The sequence below is a fragment of the Phyllopteryx taeniolatus genome, chromosome 14 (assembly GCF_024500385.1).
Source record: "Phyllopteryx taeniolatus isolate TA_2022b chromosome 14, UOR_Ptae_1.2, whole genome shotgun sequence".
Lineage (NCBI taxonomy): Eukaryota > Metazoa > Chordata > Actinopteri > Syngnathiformes > Syngnathidae > Phyllopteryx > Phyllopteryx taeniolatus.
In genome coordinates, this window is record NC_084515.1 from 20,709,700 (window position 1) to 20,730,162 (window position 20,463).

The window sequence follows — 20,463 nt, forward strand, 5'->3', positions numbered from 1 at the left end:
GAGCTTAAAGATTAAATGCAAATGTATTGAACGTAAAAGTTAATACCGGTACAACTAACTGTACTTCAGTGATTGTTTCGCATACGACGACAGAGATCCCACAGACCAGTGGCGGCACTCGCACCGCACTTTGAGAATCCCTGACATAAGCGAAATATTACAAACAACTTTGAGTATGATGCAGCGCAGTTCTATACCACCATCACAATCATAAACATTGCTAAATAATAACCACTCTGACGGAACTTTTTGTTGTTGTTGTTGCTGCGAAGGCTGCGTACTACTCTCTCTCTCTCTCTCTCGTATCGGACCAGATTTTGCAAGTTTCAATGTTTTGGCTGACTGTTGTACAATTGATAGTAACACGTCCGTCAAACCATACATCTCCAGAAACAGTTTATTACATTTAACCCAGAAACAAAAAAACATTTGTAAAAAAAAAATAAAAAAAAAAAAAAAAAAAAAGACATGCTTTATCTTCCACATGTGAAGAGTCGTGAGCTTTGTATTGTGCAACAACAAAATGGTGTTCAATAACAAAAGAAACAATGTGATCCAGATGTGGTATCATCAAACAAAGTGAAAAAGGCCACACGTAGAACTTCACAAGTCCCAGGAAAATCTAAGCGTCATTCAGGATGCTTATGTTTAATTGGCCAGGGATGGCTTTTTTTTCCCCCCAACAGATAATCAAGTGTACACTTTCAAATTATACTGGATGTTGTGAGCCAAAACTCAGACGGTGTCGGCATATAGAGGCGGCGGAGGAATGAGTCCCAGCTCGGAGAAGTCCACTTCCTGTTCACTGTCATCCAGAACCCAAAAAAATAAAATAAAAATCAGTGTACCAGAGGCAAAAATATGACCAAGCCTTTGAGCATAATGTGCATCTTAAATCAAAATAAGTTTTAAGTCAATACTTACGGATAAGGAAGCTCCTCAACGGCGCGCAAGAAGCCTGGATAAAGCAGAACGTATAAAAATGTCACACAGATTCAGTGAAACGCTGCCACAAGCAACAGTCTTGGAGATTGTCCTTCAAAGTGATTGTTTTGTAGCCTCCTGGAAGCATCTCTACTATCAGTGAGTTTGACATTAGCGGCTGTTAACAACACTGGAGCCACGGAAACAAACACTTACTTGGCGGCTCAGCACTTGGGAGCAGACAGAATGGAAAGAAAAATGGTGTTGATCAATACACATTGTCATTTACATGGTGGTCACTTTCACACAAAAAGTGCAAATCATTCATTGTGTACATGAAAGAATGTTATACTTAGTAGGAGTAGGAGCGCCGCTATCAGGAACGTCACCAAATTCGCCTTTGGCGTGTTCGAAGAAGATGGCAAGCTTCTGCAGGGCTTCGTGTCTTGTCCTGACAAAGATAATCGCATATTTCCCAACATCTACTAACCAACTGGTGCAAAAAAAAAAAAAAAAAAAAAAACACCAATAAAACAGGAAATTTACCCTCCAAACATTTTCCATGACCTCCTAAAAACTTATTTCTCTCCATTTAAGTTGAAGAATTTACATCTCAAGTATAGTTGAAAAGGTTGCAGGATGATGGCTGAGCTCCCAATTCAGATTTTAGATTTTGTTGTTGTTTTTTTTGTTTTTTGTTTGTTTTTTAAATTACGTAGCAATTTCTGAAAACGTATTTCAAAAAGCACTCAAGTCTTAACTTAAACGAAGAATGACAAAGGTGAGGCGGGCGGTGTAACTAGCTGTGCCGCTGTGTTTGCAACACTTCACATTAAAAATGGAAAACATTCGAGCTAAACTAACAAAAATTAACTACGCATACATTGACACTGAACTCTAGACTGTTTTGAATACAAGTGCCCTTTACACAACTTCCTTTTTACCGTATGCATGACGGAGTTCACCCAACTTTATACATGTATATTGCTTGATAATTATTTTTTGATGAATTAGGAATTTGTCCAAAGTCAAGGCCAATTGACTTTAAAGCTTCCACTATGGTATGACAAACATTTTATACTCCAATTGTTAGTTACACCATCTACTATGGGAATTCTGACTCGTAACATTTTGAACAATTTTACACAGACTACAGTGACAATGATACATTAATATTGTTAAATCGTACCTGTATTGTATTGTCTATTGTGCCTACTGGACTTACTGAGTGTGCGGATCCTCAAGGTTGCCATCGCTCAACGTGAGCTGGGTGCCAGCAAGGTCACCTGCTGCCAAGGTGACACACCAGAGGGCAGTGGCGAGCAGCCGAAGGGAAGGATGGCAAGTGACAAAAAGACGCAGGGAGGAAAGAACGTTGACATCGGAAGCATTTCTGCTATGCTGTACATTAACACGCGCAGAGTTCACGCTGCCGCCTTTTGAAAGCTGACAACTTGAGGGCAAACACTTGATCTTCTCGTGGTACACTTCAAAAGAAGCAAGTCTAGAATGCACTTACGTGTTTCAGGCACTGCGGTTGCTTGATGGGGAACGCTAGAAGAATGAAGAAGAAAAACTGAAACAACACCGAGAGTCAAGTGCAGCAGTTTGACTTGTTTTGCTTTGGGAAAAAAGTCGTTTGTGGATTGTCTACCGCCGTGATTCCCAACCGGCGTGCTGTGGCACTCGTGAGATCGTTAGGGGTGGCGTGGAAAATTATTCAATTTCACCTAATTTGCCCGGAAATTATTCTTCATGCAAATTATATATCTATGCTAGCGACAATGACAGGCAGAACAATGAAATGCTCAATAGCATAAATTGTTGCTTCCTGCGAGTAAGTAAACACTGATTTACGTCACACAACTACCTTAGAGGTGAGGGCAGGGGGAAAAGAACAACAAAACAAACAAACAAACACTTAAGCCTTTCAAATGGATGCCAAAGCAACGTTTACCATTTGGTATTTTTTTTACAGCTTATATGTGTTTTGCATAAGAATTGCAATGCAAGAGAGTACACAAAGAGGCGATACTGAAGGGGAGCTTTCATGAATGTCCCACTTGAAACATAAGAAAATCAACAATGGTGAAATCATTCAAAAGGACATGGGCCATAAAGTTCCAGAGTCCTTATCTACATGCAAATGCAGATTATCGAGTATTAGAAAGTCCCATACAACAATGAAATACTTCCAAAAGTCAGTTTTCAGTTCCATAAAGCTGAATTGGAGGCTAGTGAAAAGGCCAAAATGGATAGAAAACAAATGCGCACCATTGTGTGGACATAACCCAAAATGGGGAAAACAATCACCTCATTGGCTGCTGTGGCATAAACAAAGGCAGCATACTGAAGAGCAACACGTGACGGATAAGCGCAAGTGGGACGCGGGGGTCAGTTGCTCCTCAAAGAAAGAAGAGAAATGTGAGCTTATCACCCTTACTGGCTAACGTAGCAGGCTGAGAGCGTCTCGTCTTCGCAGGCCCACTCCTCGCTGTCGTCAGTGACTGAGGAGGGAAAACAAACGGCTTTGATTAAGCGTGTGCTCGGAGACGGCCGGGATCCCCAGTCTAATCATTTTATGAAATACCTTCCCGATCATAAAGCAACAGTTTACTTGTCTGGAGTCGTAATGTATTGAGGGAAAGCCGTTTGGGGGCTTCTAAGGGATGTTTTCCAAGCGTGGCGCAACTGCTTTTTGTCACTCAACAACTTCATGTTCGCTCACAACATGCTTCTAATGCAAGAGCAATAAAAATCAGTCATGGCCAAATTTAACATTTTAAAATATATGACGAAAATAAATGATGTTTTGGATTCAAACAAAAATGGATACTTGCGCTTTTCAATAAACAGTGACATTTTAGTACTACATTTGTTGGCCCTTAGGGCAATTTGACATAAGCTTGTCACAGACAAGCAATTAATGTGGACAATTTCAGTGATTTCTGATTTTAAGCAGGAATGTAGAAACCACAATTGAATCAAACATAACATTCAATCGCTCAAACCATTTTTTTTTCCTCGATTCAGGAGAGCAACTAAATGTTTTGTTAAAAAAAATAATAATAATCATCATTTGAACATTCATGAATAACAGTAACTGCATATTAGCAACCGGATTTTGGTAATTACCTTTGCTGTCAATTTAGGGGAGCTGTGGCATAAACTTAAATTTGTTGTGGCCAGCATGTGTTTGTGGTACTCACAACTGCTTGTAACTACAAGATGGCTTGAGGATCTGGAAAAGAAAGACAAGAAAATGTGGGCTCATGAGGCACGCTGGCGCTTCTGCGTTACGTACCTGCTGCCAATGCTGATCGTGTCTCCATCCACGTTGCTACCGCGTCCGGCCGCTTGGGCCTTTTTGCCCAGTTCCAGCATCTCCTTGATATTAAGCTCCACATTCATCACTGAGATGTAGCCATCTGTGAAATCACGACAAAGCATGGCCACTGAAAGGCTCATCAGAACAAAAACTGCGCCCACTGTTACCTTGCGCGCGTGTAAACTCACATTTTTGGCTCGTGTCCCGTGCCAGCCATTTGCCTTTGGGGCAGTTGGTAGTCCGAATTATGCTGACCGTGTCCCCGCTTTTAACAGGAAGGTCATTCTTGCGGAGTTTACTCGCCACCATCACCTTAGCGTGGTACATCGGCTCTTCATCCCCCGTCACCTAGCGAGACACACCGCAGCCTCCTCAGCCTTGACTTTCGACATGCAACACATCTTTTTCTTAATCAACATTATAATCAGTCAAGTATGTGACTAATAAGATAGTGACCTCCCCTCAAATAGAAGCCAGGTGCCAACTAATTGCCGGGTGCACTCGAATAAATACACAGCACTCTTAAATCAACACTTCCTTTTCCCCCCTTTCTGGTAAATGGAACAGCTGGTGCCACTTAGGTGGCCAATAATGCTCTGCTTTACATTTACTTTGACCAATACCGCCACAGAACACTTCACTTTTTTTTTTTTTTTTTGCCCACAACACACGAATGGCATCTGTAAAGCTAAAGTTCACAGTTGGCTTTAAAAAGTAAAACAAATAAAATCATATACAAGTCTGTCCAAATAAATGGAAAACAGGAAGTGTTTTGTGACTTACGGGGCACACTGTATTCATCATTACATCTGGTAATGTATACATTTTTTTTATGTATTACCGTTTACTTGTGGAGGGGTAAATTATTCGACACACACGACCAAATAATGGCGTCCACCCTAATAAACGCTGAGCTTATGAGAGTCACTCTCTGGAGTGTTGTAAATGCAGTCCAGTAAATGGCCTCTGACCACTACTAAGAGAAACCACTGTGTAGGAAAACATTTGAAAAATGTCGTCAAATAATAAAAGCATCAGCTAGACCTACTTTAAACTTCTTTTTCATTTCATTGTCTTTCTTCTCCCTCTCTTTTTGCTCCTTTTTCTCCTTCTCCAGTCGCTGCTTCTCTCTCTTCTTCAGTTCCTTACACTCAGCGGTGTTGGGGCTTTGGCGTTCCTTGCTGGAAAAAAAAAAAAAAAGGAAAACAGTGACAACAGCGGCTTGTTTTCCATTAAAGGTTACGAGCACGAATGGTTGAGCACGAACAGAACCATACGCCAGTAAGACTGATGTGAAGGCAAACGGAACGAGTTTGCAGTACAAAGTCTCATTTGAATAAAAGGACGAGCTAGTGATGTGCAACATACCTGTAGACATGATTATGGGATGAATGTTCTCCTGAGATGCTGCCCCTGTTTGATCAGCGCAGTGAGGGGTGGGGGGGGGGAAATAAAAAATTAAAAACAAAAAAAATAAATAAACTCAAAGGCAGTGCGCCATCTGGCAAAAATCAATGTCAATTAAAAGACAAAGTGCTTCTACCATGGATTCCGTGGCCAAATGTTAAGCGACACCTCCTCTTTCTTGAAGTAAAACAATGCACGTTATTATTTACGAGCACAGATGGTCTGAGTCACATCAAGAAAAATGAATTTAAATGACACTAATGAATCAGATGGAAAATTATTTACCACAGGAAGGTTGCTGTCAGCATATGGATCTGAAAGAAAAAGTTTAACACTTAGTTCTTTAAGGGTTATTTTGGACAAACTACATGAAGGAAGTAACCCTTACTCTTCAGGTTGCCTTTTTGCTTGCGAGAGTTCTGGCACAAGAAGAATTTGTTGATGTTTTCCACATCTTCATATACATTTTCACACTCATAGTCTTGTTCACTGAGATCAAGAGGAAAACAATCCGAATTAAAAAAAACAAAAACACACACACACACACACACGTATATAAAAAGATGTCTTCTTATTACTGTTCACCTTGTATGCGTGCAAATCCCATCATGAGTTGGCACGGCTTGAAGACTGAGCTCAGGCTCATGTCGGACAGGCTCAGCAGCTGACAGTTCCGCCTCATCGGCGCAGGCGGTCGGAGGAGGCGGCGGCGCGATCACGTCCTCGCTCGGGCTCCTTCGGTCCGTTGTGACGCACTCTGCCACATTTGACGGTTCAGCGAAGACGGCTGAATGAGGAGCTATTCCGTTCTGACTGCCGGGTCTCAGCTGCTGGACAACAGCGCTTTCATTGGCTCCCGCGGAAGCACACGTGTCAGATTGCGAAGCCTTGGATTCGGGAAGTCCGCAGTCAGTTGGCGCGGGAGGTGGAGAGCGAAGAGCTCCCAAATCTAGAACCTCTAGGTCTAAAGCAGCAAGATCTACAGCTTCACTCTCTGTGGGTTCCATCTCTGGATTCTCAAAGTCTGGAAAGACAGGAGCATCCAGGACAGCAGTGGAGATCAGCTTTTCAGACTCCGGACCTTTGGCTGGCTCTTTGCTGAGATCTTTTAACACCTCTATGGAGAGAAATAGTAGCACTTCAGCAGATGTCCACTCTCACCGCAAATATGTCGAATTCAAATAGCAGTACACAAAACACAGTAATCTCCAGACACAATAAGAGAGGGGGAACGAAACTGTTAACGCACCACGAAGTGAAGGTTGGTTGTAATGTCTGAGAGCGACTAATGGAGGTCTGGGAGGCTTTAATGGCTTTTCCCCGAGTGACCTCAAGTCAGGCAGAGGATTCTTTTGAGGAGCCGAGTGGGATGGAAGTTCTGCAGCGACAGGAGGAGCTTCAGCTTTATCCGGGCGACACTGCTTCAGAAATGGAGGCTCTACGGGGACAACAATATTCAGAACTACACAAACGTGATCTCTTGAGTGCACGAGACCGCGACACAACGATGTTTGCAACATACTTCGAGCGGAGTTGGTGACTTTGGAGAAAGGTCGGGCAGAGATGCAAGACAGGTGTGGGAGAGCGACGGGTGGCGGAGGGAGCGGAGGTAGGACAGGCTCCACCTTTTCCGTGTGGTCGGGGGGCGAAGGGAACGCCCTCTCGCGCGATGCAAAGTCAGGGGAACGCAGACTCTTTGGTTTGCTGGAAACGGATACGTGCCTGCAGGAGAACTTCTTCTTGGCCCTCTCCAAGGTGCTCATGACGTGATTGTCAGAGTCAACGCTGGCCTCTGCTGACAGAGGAGTGACTGAGACGTCTGGACTGGAGAGGCGCCAATCTGCGCTTAATTGGTCTCCCTGGAGCCAAACGCAGTCTTCTGACGCGTGCTTTGGCGCAGAGGGCAGCTCGCCAGGAGCACTCGAAGGTCTGCTGGTCAATTCGGCATACGTGGGTTCCTCTTCGCTTTCTATGCTAAACTTTGACAATTTGGAGGACTTAAAAGCAAGCAGCAAATGATTCTTTTTGGGTTTTATTTGCGGGATGATTTCTTTCACCGTCTCTTGTTCTTGTCGAGACTCTTTGGCGGTTTGCGGGTCCGTCTTGTGCTCTTTGGAACACAGGACAGGAAGCACCCGAGGCATGCGTCGCTCTATGAAGGACTGCTTTTTTGTGCCGTCCGCACTCGCGGGCCTAGCAGATGGGGAGATCTGCGGCGGCTGTGGTGGAATCGAAATTGGCCGCTTTCCCCCAGAAGCTCGCAGTTCGTCTCTGAAGATAACTCTGGGAACCACAGTCGTCTTGTTTTCTGTGGCAATATTGATACTGCCGACCACCGAACTACAATGTCCTCCAGCAGGGAGAAGGTTTCTGGGTTTTTCCGCTACAGCCGGTCGATTGGTTTTGGACTGAGCCAAAAGAGCTTCCTCCTGAAACTTGGCCCTCAGAGCTTTGAAGTTGATTTGACTCTCCTGAAAAAACAAACAAAAAAAAAACGTTTTAATTATTTCATTGGTGATGCTAACATTAGAAGAAAGAACTTTTTATCTTGTTTTTTTTTTTTTATGCCTCGCGGTACCATGCCATCAACTTTTGAACAGGTTCTATTAAGCTCCATTTCAATTGCACTCTCATAGTGAAGAAAAATGCAGTTAAACATATCGGCGCAAACAACAACAACAACAATTGTTTGCCTTTCATGACAATTATCAAGTCACGCTAAGCCGATGGTGGCTCGTGGCTCACGTTTTCATGGGAGCCCAAAATCCGCTGAAAAGAACTGAATGACAAAACGACTCGAAAGCAGGACGAGGCTCGCCTGAGCTGGCGCAGGTGCGGAAAATGACGCCGCACAGCCCACAAAGCAGCCATTTCCTCACCTCCTCCATTGTGGCTGCTCTCGTTCATCACCGTCGAGCCCGGACGCTCGTGAGTCGTGACTTTGCCGGTTTTCGGGTCGCGGGCCTTCGTTTGTGCTGAAGGATTTGAGCTCATCCGAACAATTGGAAAGCGGCGACTGCGCATGCGTAATATGCCCGCTCCTTCCTGATTGTTGAACTGAAAGAAAACAGCGAAAACAAAAAAAGAAATACAAAGTTTTACATCACACAAGGAAATATTTTACAGTTCATGGGAAAAAAAAAAATCAAAATGTAGGAAGGTCATCACAGACAAACAAATAAAGCTAAGCAAACAAAAACTGGGAGAAGGTAAACGAGCAACAAGTCTTCCTCACTGGAACGTAGGTCGACAACTATATTGATCGTTTTTGAAACACTGTAATCATTTGGAAAACTATCGCTATAATTCGAATATCAAATGTGATGAATGTTCAAACCTGAGCATATGTTGGAACTCCATGTTCTTGTTGAAGAGATGATTCAACTTCTTTTTTGTTTGTTTCGTAAGATCTTTTGTTGACACTTTATGAATGATTGACAGTGGTTGGTCAAGATTGCATTGGCAGGAAGGCCCCCACAGCTCTTTTGTGATGCTCACTTCTCATCTTCAACTTTAGTCTAACGCTGTCAGCATGGGAAGTGTCCTTCATTTTCTCCTACGTTTGTGCACGCTGCATCTTTCGGCCACTTTCGCCACTGACGTGAATGCGTACAGCAGCCGATGGGAACCGGCACATAACAGGTGCATGTAATGAATTCTGCACAACGCTGGCATTGAGATGTTTAACCACATTTTTTTCCAGGACCGGCGGTGCTGCTGCGAGGAGGGTTAGAGCTGTTAGCGGCCCAATACCCATCAACTGCAAACTGGGGAGCTGGTCAACATGGACGGAGTGTAACTCTTGCACAGACCAAAGGGTAAAAAAAATATTGACAGTATTCGGAATAGATTATTTGGATGAGAGTCCAAAGCTCCAATGGGAATAATGACTCCTGCTCAAGTCATCTAGAAAGATTGAGCATTTTTGAATTTCTGACTGACTGACAGAGTTTTAAAAGCCAACGCGATGACGATTTGACATTGATCCATCAGAACAACCCATCCCGACCTCTGGACTTGCTCCTTATTAACGTCGTCTCTCTCTCAGTTCCGTTTCCGCTACCTGGAGAAACCGTCCCAATTTGGCGGCACGCCGTGCTTGGAGACGTTGTGGGAGACGCTGGCTTGTCCGACAGCAAGCGACCAGTGTTTGGTGCCGGATTACTGTGGCGACGAGAGCTTCACCTGCAAAGAATCAGGCGAGTTCTGTCAACGGCAACACTTCCAGTTGAGGCCGCAGTAAATACACATCAGCAGCGTGAAAGTGCACTTTCACGCTTTCAGGTCAACACGGGGTCAATTGCTAAAGAAGGTGGTCCAACAATATTATAGCGAGTATGATTTGTGGTTGCCATGGCAATGACAGCGACGCTATTCTTCTCCGCTATTAAAAGCAATACTGTCCAATAATTATGAGGCTGTTGTTTTATTTTCTGCTCTTTGGTGTCGGATAAATGCAACATACGTGAACGGCCTTTGCGTGTATGCCGCAGGCCGCTGCATCAGCCGGTCCCTTCGCTGTAATGGAGAGGCAGACTGTGATGACTTTTCAGACGAGGAGGCTTGTGACGACTTCAAGCGGCGCAACGACGAGTGCTCCACCATCCTCAGCATCCCCGGTGCTGAGCGTGGCACTCAGGGGTAAACATTCTTACGCCAGCGGCACGCATATAAAGTTAGCGAGGCGACAAAAGTGCCGATCAAACCGTTTTGATGATTACGGAACTCTGAAAGCACTTCTCGGCAAGCATGAGGCAAGCAGGCAATCGTACTGGCCGGGGAGGTTCAGAGACCGTCAATGGATTGTTTTGGCCGTAATGACCGAGAAATGAATAATAATATACAATTTTCCAAAACAAACATCGACTTTGTCTGTCTATTGTTCCAGCTACAATGCCTTGACGGGAGAATTTGTGAATCACGTGCTTGACCCAAAGTACTTTGGAGGAAAATGTGAATATGTGTATAACGGTGAATGGAGAAAATTCACCTATGACTCATTCTGTGAAAATCTGCACTACAATGAAGATGAGAAAACCTACAGGCAACCTTACAACTACCATGCCTACCGCTTTGTGGTACTGTGATTCAGTTTGGTGTGCAGTTTACCAGATGGACTGAGCTGACACAGCTTCATGCCAGTTTATCTTTTGCAGGCAGAGGCGACATCGGAGGGCACTCAGGAACATTACAGCAACGCGGTCAGCCTGTTAAACGCCAGGAAAACCGTGAGATCCTTCAACGCGGGCGTCTCGGTCGGCATCTATTATGTGCAAGTGGGACTGAGTGGAAGTAAGGAGTCTGAGTTTCTCAGGAATATATCGCAGCATAAAAGCCAGGTAGAGTATCCGCAACATCAAGCGCATTCATAATTCATATGCAAACAGTGGAATCTCCCAAAAATGGCCCAAAAACAGGTACGACTTTGTAGTTGAGCTGAGATTTTCTGCTAAAATATCCTCAATAGGTAAGGAAAAAAAAAAACACATTGTGTGTTTATCAGGCATTTTAAATGGTGAGTAGTAGTCGTCATCTTCTCCTCGTATGATGATCAGGAATGTTCAAATGTTGCTAATTGATGATGGTGACAGTTTGAGCCTGGAACGAATTTGTGGACAAAATGATTAGCAACTTGGATGTCAAGTGTCCCTCAACGCCGTGAATGGAGGTGCCATCATATCCTAATTTTACCCGGAAACAACTTCAGCATCGTTCGCATGGCAAACTAAAGTTGTGATAAAAAGAATCGCATCTTTGTGTTTTCCATTGCAAATACTTACTCCAACTACTTCTCCATGCAGCGAATACACAAATCATGTGATTTTGTGTTATGATATTAGAATGGGCACAGTGATTGAGTGGTTGGCACATCTGCTTCACAGTTCTGAGGTCGGGAGTTTGAATCCCGGCTCTCGCCTTCCTGTGTTGTTTTTGCATGGTCTGGTCCTTGCGTGGTCTTTCTCCCGAGTACTCCGCTTTCCTCCCACATTCCAAAATGACGCTAAATTGTCTGCGTTTGTGATAGTATATTGTTAATTTGTGATAAGATGTGGCTTATCGACTTAATTCTGAAGGTGGATATGGCATTGGCATCCTTAGGCCCCTAAAATGTCACGCACGCACGACTCGTTTTTGTTGTCAGGACCTTGGGTTCATCAGGATTTGGTCCAAAGTGGAAACAGCTCACTTCAAGATGAGAAGTAATAGCTGATGCTCCATGAGGATTTCTACCTGTCACTGATGGAACTGCCAGAGCAATATGACTTTGGCATGTATTCCCGCTTCTTCAACTCCTTTGGTACCCACTATGTCACGGAGGGAGCGATGGGAGGAACGCTGGAATACGTGGTGGTGGTCAACAAAACATCCATGGCTGAATCAAGTAGGGCGCGCCGCCTTGTTTACACATTGACGGATACTATTTTGTACGCTATATCTATGTCGATGTGAACCTTTGTATCTTACTGTATCCCTTTGCAGAACTTGAATGGAAACAGGCTGGCTCATGCATCGGCGCCGCTATTGGTCTGAGCAGTCCAGCCGGCAGCTACGGACAGGCAGATCTCACCGTGGGAGGGGAAATATGTAAAAAAGCATGGTGAGAAACTGGACGTTGGGAAACCGAAAAACAAACCAAAGTACACAATGACAACTTGAATGCAATGAGACTGTTGATCGATATAATATACATAGGATACAAGGGCGGGGGGACATTGAGCAATGCAGTTGTTCAAATGTTTTCATTCAAGACACTTTGTTCTATTTGCTTTTTTAAAGGAGGAGTTAGCAATTTTAAAATCACTAGTAAGATTTGAAAGTCTCCTCACATCTTGTGTCCCTGATTGGTTATGACAAAAACTAAAACGCTCCCTTCAAGTACCATAGGATTGTAACATTTATTGAGCTTTTGTCGCTGTAATTAAAACAACAATGATTTAAAAACAACAACAGCAACAACAACAAGGTTATTTCTGTACTTTTACCTAAAGTCACAAGCAGTGGTTCAGCTGTGATTAAAGACGTTCTCACGCTGGTGAAGGGCGGCTACACAGACACCAGCAGCGCCTTGTTGGTCATCAGAGATCCTGACACCTATCGCAAGTGGGGGGCAAGCCTTAAGTACAACCCGACAGTCGTTGAACATGAGGTAAGACCCCTAGATTTTAAAATTGAAAAAAAAATAAAATAAAATGTGTGTGTTGAGAAACGCTCAAACAACCTGCTAAGGAAACATCAGTTATGAAACATAATGTCATAGCAATTGCAAAAACAATGAAAATTATAGAGGGTGACAGGTCACTAGATGTTTCAAGAAATGATTTCTGCATCTATGTTTACGTGGTCCACAATATTGGTGTTGTTAAAAAAAGAAGAAGACGAATGCTCGACTTGATATTCTGAAGCGTCGGGGAAACCTCTGTCTCCGAGCCAGATTATGCCAATCCATGAGCTTGTGAGATTCAGCACAGTTTCTGATCAAGTTGGAGCCAGACTGGCCAACCTGCAGAGGGGATTGGAGGAGTATGAGCAGCAGTTCAGCTCTTGCCGCTGCGCCCGCTGCAGGCACAACGGGATCCCCGTGCTCGCCGGGACGTCCTGCAGCTGCATCTGTAAGCCGGGCTACCAAGGAGAAGCATGCGAGGACACCCGTCGAACTGGTGAGGCAATAAGAAGCAGTGGTTGGCATCTAATCGTTGATTACAATCTTGTTCTTCTTGTAAAAGTGCAATCGTTACTTAAATGTGATCTATCGTCATGTTGACATTTTAATTGGATGACCGTCTGTTGCATTCTGCCAACAGGAACAGGAACAGATGGGTCGTGGTCCTGCTGGGGAGTTTGGTCTGCGTGCACATCGGGGAGGAAACAGCGTACCAGGGCCTGTGATAATCCGCCACCCGATGGAGGCGGAGCTACATGCCTGGGCTCCTCCTCTCAGTCGCAACGCTGTTGAAGTAACAAGCTTCGTAGGGTCAATTTGTGTCATACTTCATAAGTTTCAAATAAAATGAATAATTCCACAGATCACACAATATATATTTTATCGTGAATGAATTTGTGTTGCCTGAATCAAACAATTTGAAGAACTGGAATGTAAATGTTGACAAATGGCAAAGCGACGGACACAGAAACCAACTGGACGCCGAACGTTGTTTGGGGCGGCAGAAGCGGTTCCGGTCCCGCTGCAGTCGTTAAACGGAAACTATTTGTTGGGGAGATGCCGGTCTGTTTCCTGAGTCCTGTCGAGGTGCCCTTGAGCAAGACACCAAACCCACCATCTCCCGGAAGTGGTGCCAGAAAGGTCGGAACAATGTGAATAACTACCCTACCAATGGAGCATTTACACATCAAATGATGACATTGTTACAATCATTATTATATTATTTAAAATGTTATCTGTCGAGGCACACGGGGACAAAAAAGTGATGAAGCAACATTCTCAGCAGGGAATTGGAAAGATGTGTGCAAGTTGGGCTATGTTAAAAGCATTCGGTGGACTCCTGCAGCAACCCTCTGCACGGCAGGCCTTCATCGCCGGGCGCCGGGTTGTTGCACTGGCGACTCCTCGTCTTTGTTCTTCCGCTGCAGGAGGACCACGAACCCCAGCAACTCCAGCTGCCATCGACGGCTATATCTGTCAGATGACATTCTTAAGTGTCAGCATGTCCGGGAGAAACAACGCTAATGTAGGAGCTAACCTTTTTGTCTGTGCGTGACCTCACAGCCGCGGCCGCTGTAGCCAACGGGACACACGCAGTCACATCTGGTGCCTGTTGAGAATTACATGATGTATGTTCAGCACGCGCTCCAAAATCACTTTTAAGTGAGGCCTACAGCATGTGGACACTTCATAGGATATGACCGAGTTGTTTGATTTGATTTTACAAAATAATAATAATAATAATACAATACTGCTGACCTTTGCTTGACACTATCCGAGAGGTATTTGTTCTAATAAATACAAGTATGTTTATTATTGACAGCCCAGTGAGGTGTTTCTTATATTTGGATGAGCGTCAATTGTTAGATCCGGGGTACCTCTGAGTACAGCCACTCCATTATTGCGGCAAGGAGCACATCGACACGGGCTGGCCTCTTCCAAGTACTCCAACAGGGCCCGTTTCAGATTTCTCTTCAAGATGGTGTCATGGGTGAAGTCTCTGGAGGTGATCAGCTCGTACAGAGGTCGAGTCTAATGAGGAAACGCAGACTCTTGGAATTACAGACAAGTGGAACGCCCCCAACTGAACCTTGACTGTGTTTTCATTTGGAACACTTTCCGTTTGGCTACTTTTGCTGTTTACTCCCAAACTTGGCTCCGATCAAGGCAGCTGCTTTGCCTTGAGGCGACTATGCCAATTTCCTTGACAAGATGAACCACTTTTTCTCAAAATGCTTCCACTCGAGTTGGGCAAGACTAATCACAGATACCGCCATGAACAAAAGTTGGAAATCAAAATGCAAGATGATATATAATGAAAAATCAACTCATCTCCAGAGGAAGATTTGTTTCTCGCTGTCAATGTGATGTAGGAATTCAAATTAAAAAGACAACTACTGTATGTATTGCTGGAGAGCAGGATAGCCGCAATCCAGAAGTACTTAGCAAGGTTAATGGAATGTCACTCGAGAAAAAATGAAGCAGTGTCTTCAATCTGTTCTTCACAATTTGTTGACAGGACTTCTCGAATTGGTGCTCCTCTGCCAGAGTTTTTTTGTTCACCTTTGACTTTATTTCCCTCGACCACTTTGGGTTCGGGTCTTATGAGCCCCAATTTGGATTCCGTCCTCCTTTTGTTGAATACAGCCCAATATACACTACATACAGTATATAGCTCTGAAAGTGCAGCTCACGAAAACGGCGAAACGTAAAACCACTCCCACGGGTGAAGGATTTGAGAGAAGAACAAATCTCCACTGTGGATTCATTTCAGTTTCACTGTTGAAAGCGATGATGAGGAAGTGAAAACCCAAAATTTTACTGGCGGCACCCAAAAGTGGGCCACAGACCCATAAAGAGTGGGTCGCGGACAGGTAGTAAAAAATTAGAGGGGCTCCTTTGTTTACGACAGCACCGATATACGCTATGATGTTTTGAGGTTTGGAACGGCTATTTTTAGGTGAGAAGGATCAATCGTTTCGTTTAATGTCTGATGTCTCATTTTATGATGCGACTTCCGATTTGGGCGCAAAGGTTTTTATCTATTCACTCTCGTTATAAGTTTGACATGCGCAGTCGGTCATCGTGCAGGACAAAAGATATTTCCTCGGTAGGTCATTGAATTTCTTTCTCTGTAAGTCAGCCAAGTGTTGGTTGCTAGCTTGGTTGATACTGCTCTTGTTTTAGGTCATACAGTTTCAATATATCAAAAACCCACCGCTAATATATAATATTAGCATAATGGAGCATAGTATTATACCGTTCTGTGAAGGAAGTCTGGGTTGAAGCGCACTCCCTCGCCCCATAGTTTCATCAGCTGTGGAGAGGGAAGTTTCTGGGACACCAAGGCAGTAATGGATTCGCTGCTGCCCCCCCTTACCACCGCCACAGTGTCCTCCACCATGCTACCATGTGAGGTCTCCTCTGGAACGATATAGTTCCGTTGAATGTGTCTTGGTAAAAACAGAGTGTATCGCGAGTTGACATGACTTCTTACCTCCCATCTCATTGAGGAGGCCATCACAGGATCCACCTTGAAAGCCCACCGACACGTAAACGCCATATATGTTGGCGCCCACCTTAAGTCCTGACTGCGTACACGATTTGTAGTCTGTCAAAGAATAATCTAGAGCAACAAAGAGCCTGTCAGGGAGTTGAACCTTTCTTGTTATGCCAATATTTTAAGCAACATGTGGAGCATTCCAGTGTAACGATATAAAGGCTGGTACCATGGTCAAACCCCATGTCAATAGCTATGAAGCTTGACATGAGTTGATTTGTGGTGCTCACGAGCCTGCATTACCAGTCTTCTGCAGCTTTTCTTTGTCCAGGATGATGGTGTGCTCATACTCCCCTCCGAGGGCGGCCTCTGTGATGTAGTGTGTCCCGTAGTCTCTGTAGATCTGCCTGTATTCGCCGTAAACGTAGGACTGAGGCAAGGAGCGAAGGCGCTGCAGGAACTCCGGGCTCAGCATCAGGTTGTTTGACTTGAGCATGTACTGGGCCAACTCCAGCTCGGCTTTGGCCCTGATGAAGCTGTAAGCCTGATGATTGGGATTGGCATTATTTACTTGCAGGACTGCCGAAGCGTTTTTGCAAGTAAAGACGTCTCACTTTGCCGGAGGCCCGACGAATCTTCTGGACCGACTTGGAGTATTTGGCTTTGTTGTGGTTGTAGCCAAATTCAAAAATACCTGGAATGGCAAATCCGATGGAGACAATGGTTTGAGTCATCCGCTCCTTCGTGGTGTGATCCATGTAGTCGGAGTACGACTCAAAAGCCTCGAGACTGAAATCGTACGAGCCTTTTGTCTGCGAAGAAATTTTCCTGTTATGGTGCCGTATTAGCTAGACATGAATAATTCCTAATTAATACTTACAGTAGCTATTAATAAAGCCTATAAGGAAGAATGACAATTGATCCTTGTAGTTAGGGTGCTTTTTCTTGAATGGTTTAGGAATACATTTCTGTTTTTTCATTATCATCACCATCATTATCATCAAACCTCTGATCAGGCAGGTACCATTAGCCACTACCCTTTGCAATAGTCCAAACATGGACAAGACAGTAACGAATTAATCACAAATGAGAAGTAATTTGTTGCAAAATCCTGGCCATACTGAAGGTCAGTCTATGCAAGAACAACTGAACTATAATTTAGATCTTCTTTATGAAGCGTAAGCAACTAGATATTATGCAAATTCATTTCCATTTCTAACCTGCTCTCACATGACGTAAGTCACGTGACCACAGCATATGACTTACTTGAAGGTTAACGGCCAGATCCTTTGCACTGTGTATTTATTCTGTTCAACAAATGCTTTTTGTTTTGTTCTGTTTTTTTTGATAAAGCATGTAATGTAAAACCCGCTCATTTGGATATCACTATTGTAAGTTGACTGTGCGTGATCGCGAGCTCGGCATACCTGCAAAGTGTACTGCTGCAAGTTGTAAGGCTTCCTGAATCGGACATCCTGGATGTAGTGAGGCAAACAACTGCCAGCATAGTATCTGTTATCCAGAACAACTCCCTCCAGGTTGCTATTCAAGATGTTAATGCTAGAGAAAAACATATTAAGTGAGATTTACATGTCTGAGAAATGCAATACTTGGAAGGAGTACTGACCCCTTGGCAAGGTTCTCAATGCCCCAGTACTCCTCAGCCTCATGTCTGCAGGGCTTCTGACTCATCCTACATTGCGCTTCGTCTGACATGTCACCGCAGTCATCCTCCCCGTTGCACTGCAGCGTTCGTGGGATACAGCGACCTGCAGGGACAGCACGGATTCGAGGACTTTAAACGTTGGACTGTCACACATTTACACGTGATATGGCTTGAAATTTCCAAGATGAGCCCAATAGGGCTCAAGACTTGTGAAACGTGAATAGTGTGAGAAAATAAGATAAAATAAAACAAATACTTATTTGCAGTTACGAATGTGTGCGAAGGTGCAAATGCAGCAAGGATGTGGATGCAGTGGATGTACAAACGCCGGAGGCTTGAATTGCATATAATATTATGCATTATATGCATAATATTATTATATTATAGATTATTATATTTTCATGGTCCTTGGACTTGAAAATGATAAAGTGTTCATTGTATAGGAATGAATAGGCATGGGTGTTCCTGTGTAATCGTCCAACAGGAAGCTTCCGGAAGAAAAACATTTCCCCAGCCTGGTGGTCCTGCATCGGACGCTCGGTAGCCTCCTGCCTGATGGGACCGGATGCAAGAGCGGGTGTGTGGGATGGACTGAGTTTTCACAGAGAAATCACATGGGTCTAGTGCGAACCTGCGACTTGCAGACGAGTTTAGTGTGACCTGCCTGTTTGGCTGCACAGGAAACCTTCACACAGTGGAATGTTGATGCAGGTGTAACGTGCTGGAACCTCACAGCCTTCCTCCTCCCTCCCATGAAAATCACACGGCTCCCCTCCAAACTGTGATGGCTGGCTCAATTTGGCGTAGCGATACTACGTGCAGTGGACAGAGAGTGAGAGAAAGGCAGTTAGACCGCGACAGGAAAATCCTTTGCAGAGGAGCTCTTAAAGGGGGCTGCGGGGCGCCATCACAGCTGAAATCACATTAGTGGGCTGTTTTCAGCTGGTCGTGTCAAAGCTTTTAATCTGGCCTCCTCTAAAGGGAACAAACGAAGTATATCAAAAGGTACCATCAACAAGCGTGGAGTGCTAAAAAACAATATTACTAAATGACATTTATCAACATTTCTTGTCCATGTGCAATGTAATCTCTTTTTAGCCCACATTCATTTTTCATCATATTGTGAATTGAAGAAGCCTCACAATTATTTCAACATAATTAGGAGCGTCTTTCACGTTATTGCCGAGGCGACCTAGGCCGGTGATCTGTGGCATTGTTGGATCGTACGGTCAGACAATTTTGATGCGTGTGCCGTATGTTGCAACCCTGTGTCCCAGGGTTGCAACGTCAGGTTGTAGGCGCGTGTAATATTTTCAGCCTCTCGTGTGAAGTATGCTGCAGTGCAGTTCGAGACGACGAGCAGGATTGACAGCAGTTTCAATGGAAATTGCGATCAAACATCTTCATTAAAGCAGATTTGAGTGACTCTAACCCCTTTGCTTTTTTTAGTGTTATGACTGGACTTACTCTTTTCCCCTGACAAACGTCACAGCGTGACCATGGACTCCACTCGGACAGAACGCAGTCCACTGGCTGAACCGGGGCCTGGTCACCCACTGAGCGAGCTTCACGGACTCTCCCATCCTCATTGCTGGCTGATGTCACAGCGACTGTACTGCGGTGACATAGAACATACGCCTACAATGTGTGAAAAGTCTTTCTAGGTGTTCAAAACCTTTGCATGTCATTATGCCTGCAAACAAAATCTTAGGTAATCAGACTCAAGAAAGAAACATCAGCGAGAGCAACTCTTACCTTGAAAGCCACAAGCTGAGTGCTGCAGAGGTGAGGAGACAGCAGTGCAAAGCGAGTCCACGCACTGAAGGCATAATTGGGATTTTGTGACTGCCAGGGAACGACGAGATGAGCGCTAAACTCTCTAAGTAAACACTCTGGTCACAGTCAGCCGCAGAGGTGGAGCACAACGCACAAATAACTCACGACACTTCCGTACCTGCGAGGGCAGTGACCCTGCGCTGGGCACTCTGCGCGCTCGTGTTAGAGAACTGGACATTTCCATGTTTTCATTCATGAAGAATGTGCTGCACGTCTGCAAATGCAAACATTTGACCGAACTCACGTATTCAACTGGGCCAACGTCCCGTTGTTTACTTTCTATTAATACTAAATCAGGAATCCAAAAAGAAACGGACATCGTGTGCTGTGGATGAAAAAGAGAAATAAATGGGGGGAAAAAAAACATCACTTCGTAAAAAAGTGCATCCCAGTGACTTGTGTAGTCAAATGATTATTGATTGCACCATTGGCCTTCAAACTTTGTTTAGCCTCACTCGTATTACACAATGACACAATCGCATGAGTCTTTGCTTACTCAGAGAAATAACAGCAATGTAGCCACTCGCTCGTCCCATACAGCCGCGTCCCACGTCTATTAATCATTAGGATGCGCCCTTGGCATTTTTATTTCAAAGCATTTGCAACTCTAAAGCAACACTACGGAAAACGTTGACAGGTAA

At 44.3% G+C, this 20,463-nt stretch overlaps 3 protein-coding genes and 1 long non-coding RNA gene across 4 annotated transcripts in view; 1 reads left to right on the forward strand and 3 right to left on the reverse strand.

Moving 5' to 3' along the window:
• Positions 1-383: 383 nt before the first annotated feature.
• si:ch211-188c16.1 (uncharacterized protein LOC562677 homolog) lies at positions 384-9,133 on the reverse strand. Its single transcript, XM_061796948.1, has 20 exons — positions 8,997-9,133; positions 8,539-8,716; positions 7,182-8,130; positions 6,909-7,097; positions 6,245-6,776; positions 6,048-6,148; positions 5,945-5,973; positions 5,796-5,836; positions 5,621-5,665; positions 5,301-5,433; positions 4,441-4,600; positions 4,229-4,352; positions 4,134-4,165; positions 3,368-3,431; positions 2,444-2,478; positions 2,150-2,213; positions 1,277-1,375; positions 1,141-1,154; positions 925-958; positions 384-805 (listed from the first exon to the last, which is right to left on the reverse strand). Exons 2-20 carry the CDS (start codon positions 8,545-8,547, stop codon positions 736-738), a joined length of 2,724 nt encoding a protein of 907 aa, XP_061652932.1. The 5' UTR covers positions 8,548-8,716; positions 8,997-9,133; the 3' UTR covers positions 384-735.
• A 5-nt stretch (positions 9,134-9,138) lies between these two features.
• c8a (complement component 8, alpha polypeptide) lies at positions 9,139-13,694 on the forward strand. Its single transcript, XM_061796949.1, is given in 12 exon segments — positions 9,139-9,301; positions 9,363-9,477; positions 9,708-9,858; positions 10,153-10,300; positions 10,548-10,737; positions 10,816-10,998; positions 11,802-11,862; positions 11,865-12,041; positions 12,140-12,271; positions 12,649-12,806; positions 13,092-13,317; positions 13,462-13,694. Coding segments are annotated over 12 exon segments (1,803 nt in total). The 5' UTR covers positions 9,139-9,191; the 3' UTR covers positions 13,614-13,694.
• Positions 12,531-13,604, reverse strand: LOC133488718 (uncharacterized). The gene is made up of 2 exons (XR_009791722.1): positions 13,396-13,604; positions 12,531-13,314 (listed from the first exon to the last, which is right to left on the reverse strand). It is a non-coding gene; the product is annotated as an uncharacterized LOC133488718 (long non-coding RNA).
• LOC133489218 (uncharacterized) overlaps positions 13,685-20,463 on the reverse strand; it is a 51,101-nt gene continuing 44,322 nt past the window's right edge. The window contains exons 16-27 of the mRNA XM_061798091.1: positions 19,742-19,922; positions 19,454-19,601; positions 18,651-18,798; positions 17,948-18,089; positions 17,748-17,880; positions 16,935-17,132; positions 16,624-16,864; positions 16,318-16,446; positions 16,081-16,244; positions 14,699-14,852; positions 14,359-14,430; positions 13,685-14,294 (exon numbers count right to left, since the gene is read on the reverse strand). Coding sequence (XP_061654075.1) covers positions 14,140-14,294; positions 14,359-14,430; positions 14,699-14,852; positions 16,081-16,244; positions 16,318-16,446; positions 16,624-16,864; positions 16,935-17,132; positions 17,748-17,880; positions 17,948-18,089; positions 18,651-18,798; positions 19,454-19,601; positions 19,742-19,922 — 1,865 coding nt within the window. The 3' untranslated portion in view covers positions 13,685-14,139. The remainder of the gene's footprint in view (positions 14,295-14,358; positions 14,431-14,698; positions 14,853-16,080; positions 16,245-16,317; positions 16,447-16,623; positions 16,865-16,934; positions 17,133-17,747; positions 17,881-17,947; positions 18,090-18,650; positions 18,799-19,453; positions 19,602-19,741; positions 19,923-20,463) is intronic.